The sequence below is a fragment of the Zasmidium cellare genome (genome assembly GCF_010093935.1).
Source record: "Zasmidium cellare ATCC 36951 unplaced genomic scaffold M409scaffold_1, whole genome shotgun sequence".
Taxonomy (NCBI): Eukaryota; Fungi; Ascomycota; class Dothideomycetes; order Mycosphaerellales; family Mycosphaerellaceae; genus Zasmidium; species Zasmidium cellare.
Genome location: NW_022986945.1, coordinates 1,129,842 through 1,135,841, shown reverse-complemented (window position 1 = coordinate 1,135,841; position 6,000 = coordinate 1,129,842). Strand labels below are relative to the sequence as shown.

Genomic DNA, 6,000 nt, shown 5'->3' with positions numbered 1-6,000 from the left:
GCTTCCGGACATATCCAGACAGCTTCGACATCAGTGTCATCAACCACGCTGCAGTGGAATGTCTCTACAGGGTCTTGCAACGGTGTACTCCAGAACACGTCAAAGGGCTCAAGTTCCGCGGCATGTCGGCTTTGGGGATCGCTGCCATGCTCCATCATGAAAAAACGATCATTCGACTCCTCGAGCTCGGTGCTGACGTGGATGAGAAAGGCGTTTTCGACCTCCCGTGGACCCCGATACAACTGATGTGCCGCCAAGGTTGCTCTCCAAAAGTGATTGAGATGGCACTGAAGGCGACGAAATCGGTTAAGCAGCGGAACATTAACGGAGACACACTATTACATCTGGCAACGTCGACGAGAGGACGAAAGTCGCACGCAGATGTTCTGAGAGCACTCCTCCGCGCCGGCATTGACGTGGACGCTCGCTCAGATTCGTACTCGGAGACAGCTCTGATGTCAAGCGCTTGTACAGGATCGCTGGATGAAATGGAGATCTTACTTGCTGCTGGCGCGGATGTCAACATCTGTGATGATACCGGAGGTACAGCGCTGGCCAAGGCATGCTGGGGTGGATCTCTCCCAGCCGTGCGTCTCCTGCTTGATTCAGGAGCTAAGAACGACTTCTCGGCGAAGCGGTACTTTTCTGGTGATGCGCATGTATCTGTCTTCGGTGGAGCTCCTCTGCTTTCTGGCCCTTTGCACCTTGCGGCCGAAGCTGGCAATGTCGAACTCGTGCGTTTGCTGCTTGAGAACAGCGAGACGCCGGCCGAAGATGCCAAGGCAACCGACAAGGCCTCGCCACTGTGGTGGGCTTCGTACTACGGCCAAGTAGATATAGTGCGTCTACTGCTCCAGCACGGGTTCGACCCGGACGACATCGACCCGATTGAGAACCTTTCCTGCTTGCACATCGCCGTTGTCTTCAGCCAGCTTTCGGTCATCCACTTACTTCTCGAAGCAGGCTGTAATGACCAAGCGCTAGATCGACTGCAACGCTCTCCAATGGACCATGCTGTCGCTTACGGGAATCAAGCAGCAATACAGATACTTGGCTCACATCAGTCTCGAGCCAATCTCTTGCGTCCCATAAGTGCAGAGATTCCCATCAAGCCCAGCACTCCACAGCGACCAAGCGCGGTAAAGAGTCAGTTTAGCCCTCCGTACATCATGGAAATTATCGACAAGGGTGAGCTTGACACCGTTCAAAGATTATGCGAAAGTGGAGTCGACTTCAGCTTGCCTTACGCAGAGTGCAGTTGCACTCCTTTGCTGGAGGCCATGTTCCTTGGCAAGATCAGCATTGCAAGCTATCTGCTTGACAAAAAGGTCTCAACCAAAGGGACGACTTGCGCCAAGCATTCTGTCAACCCGTATACAGCTGGCCAAGTTGCCTCGAGGAAAGCTGAACACCTTAGCCTCCTAACGAAGCTCTTGGACGGCCAAGAGGAGGGACATGCCAGGGACATACTCGCACACGAGATGCTTGTGACTGCAGCTCACGAGGGCAATCTATCTGCCATCAAAGAGCTAATTAAGAGGGGACACCTCAAGCCGAAATCGTCGAACCTCGTCTTCAAGTCTCATCCGCTCTTCGCTGCAATCCGAGCAGACGAACCAGAAATCGCTTTGGAGCTGCTTTCAGCTGGCGTCGACCTCACATTCATGGACAATGGGCTTGTCACTGCACTGCATGTCGCAGCAGACATGGATCTGGAGGACGTGGTCGTAAAGCTCCTCGAACTTGGCGCCAATCCGAACGCAAGAGACGACGACATGAGGTCTCCGCTGCTATGGGCTGCATGGGCCGGTCGTGATGAGATTCTGGATTTGTTGATTGAACGAGGAGCACACCTAGGTCTCGAAGACACTCGAAGCCCATCGGTCATCACAGAAGCGATTCGAGGCGGAAACTTGGATGTGGCTCGAAACATTATCAACAAGTACGACCTCTCATCCAAATCCATTGTGAAGTCGCTTCAATACATGCCTATCGCTTGGAACGGGGGACTATCAGGCCGCACTTTCGCATTGAACCTGGGAATCGACTTGGACAATGACAACTACCTTTTCGACGTCGGCTTGCCGTACGCACGCATGTGGCGTCGAAGAGTGATCAAATTGATGACTCCTGAAGCCCTATTCAAGAATCTCACATACCAGCGTACAGTTGACGTCTACAGCGGTCGATTGACTTCTCTGCATCATATGGTCCTCAAGGGCGATCACAGGGGCGTTCTCCGTCTGCTGAAAGCCGGCGCTTTCATCAACATGGAATCAAGCGACCATGGCACACCTTTGATGACGGCATGTCGATACGGAAGATTCCGCATTGCTCGGTTGCTGGTCCGACGAAATGCTCTTTTGATGTATGTGAAGGACGGAGAGCTTTTCAGTGCCGTTCGGGAAGCCGCAGCATACCCAGAGATCATTCGCTGGATCCTTGTTGACCGGCATACTGATCAATTGAGGATTGAAGGCCCACCCCCTGCACCAGATTCTGCAACCAGGCTCGACTATGAGTCAGATGGGAGCTTCGCCCCAGCTACTTCGTTTGGACCTGTTCCATGGAACAACCGACAGTTCATTGCGTCAGAACGGTTGGACGAGTTTATTCGAACGAAGCTTGCAAGTTTCCGAAGCGGGACTTTCTACTGCAGAGGGGATGGCCACATTACGCTTGTCCCAACTGCGTCCAACGACTGGCCTTGGGGTTGAAGGCGTCCTATGGAAGGTCTTTGACTCATGCACTGAGCCCCAGGCATCAACGGCAACCTTGCAAAACGTCCGTCATGTCTCATTGTTCACCGCTCAATACCATGGCCAGAGTTGCAGCTTTCCAGTGAAGCTGTCGATGCTGCATCAGGACGCCGCTGCAGCAAACATCTCAAGCAAACATCCTGCTTGGTGAGGGATCGGTCTATAAGAGTAGTCTCTCCAGACCGCTGAACATGGGAACTGCAAACTTCAGAAACCCCCATTCCCACCCTCAACAACGCAATGGCTACCGACAAGTTCGAGATCACGCTGCATGGTGAGGCGAGTCTCTCCCTCCCAGCAGAGCGAGCTATCCTGCGCATCGACGTTTGCACCACCGACGTCAACAAGCAGACCTCGTTCGATGCAGTGCTTTCGACGGCCAAGAATGTCGAAGCACTGCTTCGCAAGCTCTCTCCAAAGAGCATCTCTGATGAGTCGAAGCTCCAAGCCGCAGTTGATCACTGGAGTCGCACGTCCTTGAGTGAGACTAGCCAGATGCCGTACGGTAAGCTCATCCCAAACACCAGGCCTCAGACTTTGAGCTCAACGCTGACGTCTTTCCCCTAGACCACACCAAAGGCAAGAGCCGCCCACCACGCCAATACACTGCATCTGTCACTTTCGAAGCTCGCTTCCAACGCTTCCAGGCGATTTCTGGTCTCATCAAAGAACTCGGTGCCATCTCTCACGTCAAGACCAAGCCACTGGAGTGGGTCCTTCTGCAGAAGACGAAGGACGAGAATCGCTCAGCCCTGAGAGTCGGAGCAGCCAAGAACGCCCACCACAAGGCACTGGACTACGCACAGGCCCTGGGATATTAGAAGCTGATCCCGATCCATCTCAGCGAGGGTTACACCAACGCCAGATCAACCCATTCGAAGGCTCCCAGAATCGACTTCGACGACGACGACCAGGACGACGAGGACGACAACAGCGACCAGAACATGGTGGGCGTAGAGACGGAGGCATGGGAGGAGGTTGGTGGCGATGTGTTTCGGTATCAGCCAGAGAACGTGAACATGAGCACTTCGGTCAATGCGTCGTTTTATGCTTTGTGAGAGGGTTGTTTTGCATCGGCCTGAAGCATCATTGGGGTCATCACATGTAATTTGTATCACAACTGGCAGACGAGGATGTGGGCAGCGAGCAGTGCAATGTATCTAGTCCCATCCAATCATACCTGCCTATTAAAAGATTACCCGAGTGATATAGCTCCCAAACTCAAACTTCACCTTTCCCCTCCTCCACACAAGCCTGTGACGACGATCAACTGAGCCTCACAATCGCCAAGAAGTCAACACCTGCCATCTATCCTGCCCTGACAACGCAAGCCCGGACCCCGGGAAGCTCTTCCAAATCATCTTACCAGGCACTATCTCACCCAGCATCACCAAGAGATCTCTCGACCAATAGCCATGTTCTGTGCAACAAGGTTCTAGACCTCACCTCGTGCCCCTCGTTGCTAGCCACCTGATGCACCCCGCAATGGGAGATCCCCTTTCCGCGTCGACGGCCAGCGAGTGTTGTTGTGAAGATCACTCAATGGGGACTGGTGGACGCGGTCCGTCGGCGAGATGGAGCTTTTGGTCCTCATTGTGCATGATGAGGGCGGAGGGAGGGCAGCTCCGTCCGTTTAAAGGATGTCGTTGACGAGTATGTGCGTTAAAGATTTTGTAGCTTTCTTTTCCACTTTGTTAAAAGGTGAGGCGAGAGAATTGATCACTTGAGATTGTTCGGAAGAAAACAAATTCAACAAGAAGAGTTGATATTCCATCATGGGTTCAATCGGACAAGACAAGTACATCCGATGGGATGCAGAGGGAGTGGAAGTAGAGCAGCCGGGTGAGAAGGAGAAGATCTGGGAGGTTTCGAACCAATTCAACAGGATGCAAATGATGAACTTCAACGAGCATCATCATTGCTTGCGAGGAACTCACTTGAAGACTCAAGGAGTAGGCGACGACCATTCATTCAAACGACCAGCAACTAACAGAGATGGCAGTGTGTTATCGGTAAATTCGTGGTGCACGACAAACTCCCACCTCACCTCGCTCAAGGCATGTTTGCAAAACCCGGGACCTACGACTGCATCATGCGCTACTCGTCGCTCACGCCCAAGCTCATCCCCGACAACGTGCCCCAGCCTCGTGGCATCGGCATCAAGATCTTTGGAGTTGAGGGTGAGAAGATCTGGGGTGAGGACAAGAAGACTCAGGATTGGACGTTCAACAACTACCCTGTCCTGGAGCTGAGAACGCCAAAGGATACTTGTGAGATTTCCGATTCGTTGGAGAGGAATTGGAATGATATTCCCAAGTTTGCGGAGGAGTTGGGCCAAAGGAAGGATGCTGAGGTTGCGACCATGCCGGCGAAGCTGCCCAAGCAACACAGTGAGTGCAGTTGGACGGATGTGGTGTGCGGATGCTGACGCTTGCTTGCAGTGGTTGCCATGCCCCAGTGGTCTCAATCTGCCTACCGCTATGGCGACAACGTGGCCAAGCTAGGAGTATTCCCCAAGAGCGCGGAGCAGAAGAAGCTCGAGGAAGAGCTCATCAAAGACGACGACCCGATCAACATCCTCTCCCAGCACACGCGTGCCTTCCACCAGAACCACAAAGTCACCTACTCTTTCTGCGCACAGCTGCTTCAGAATCTGGACGAGCAACCCGTAGATGACATTGGCGTGGAGTGGGATGAGAAGAAGTACCCGTTCGAAGAGGTCGCTCATCTCGAATTCGAGCCACAAGACTCCTGGCTTCCTGAGTTCCGCGTCTGGTGGGACGATCGCATCACTTGCAACTCCTGGCACGGTCTGAAGGTTCATCAGCCCCTTGGTAGCACGAACCGGATGCGTAGAGTTGTGTATGCCGAGAGCAGGAAGCTACGTTTGAGGGTCAATGGCTTCAAGGATTACATTGAGCCTTCGAGTTTGTCTGAGGTTCCGGCGCCTATTCCTGCGATTCAACTGCCATACAACCCCAAGGCTGGGCAGAAGGCTGTTACGTCCGTTGAGATCCAGGCCTGAGTAGCTTTCTCTCCAGATCCAGTGCCAGCACTCAGTCGTTGATTGTGTAAAGAATTAATAGTCGGCAAACAAACTTCCTCTTTCTTCCTGTTCCTTTGACTCTGCGCCCAAGTGCAATGTGTCAATCATGACCGTGCTTGTCATACCATTCGTGTTTTGGGTGTAGCGAGTAAGAGGTGTTGTCGTGGACTGCATGTACATGTACTGGTTCTCGAT

The 6,000-nt window shown here is 53.0% G+C and overlaps 2 protein-coding genes across 2 annotated transcripts; both read left to right on the top strand.

The window, feature by feature from the left end:
• Positions 1-2,999: 2,999 nt before the first annotated feature.
• Positions 3,000-3,817, top strand: M409DRAFT_62075 (uncharacterized protein; the record flags this gene model as incomplete). The annotated part of the gene is made up of 3 exons (XM_033815006.1): positions 3,000-3,264; positions 3,339-3,517; positions 3,581-3,817. 3 exons carry the CDS (start codon positions 3,000-3,002, stop codon positions 3,815-3,817), a joined length of 681 nt encoding a protein of 226 aa, XP_033674720.1.
• Positions 3,818-4,534: 717 nt separating this feature from the next.
• M409DRAFT_16100 (uncharacterized protein) lies at positions 4,535-5,784 on the top strand (the record flags this gene model as incomplete). The annotated part of the gene is made up of 3 exons (XM_033803494.1): positions 4,535-4,711; positions 4,762-5,149; positions 5,201-5,784. The coding sequence occupies 3 exons, from the start codon at positions 4,535-4,537 to the stop codon at positions 5,782-5,784; spliced, it is 1,149 nt and encodes a 382-aa protein (XP_033674719.1).
• Positions 5,785-6,000: the final 216 nt, after the last annotated feature.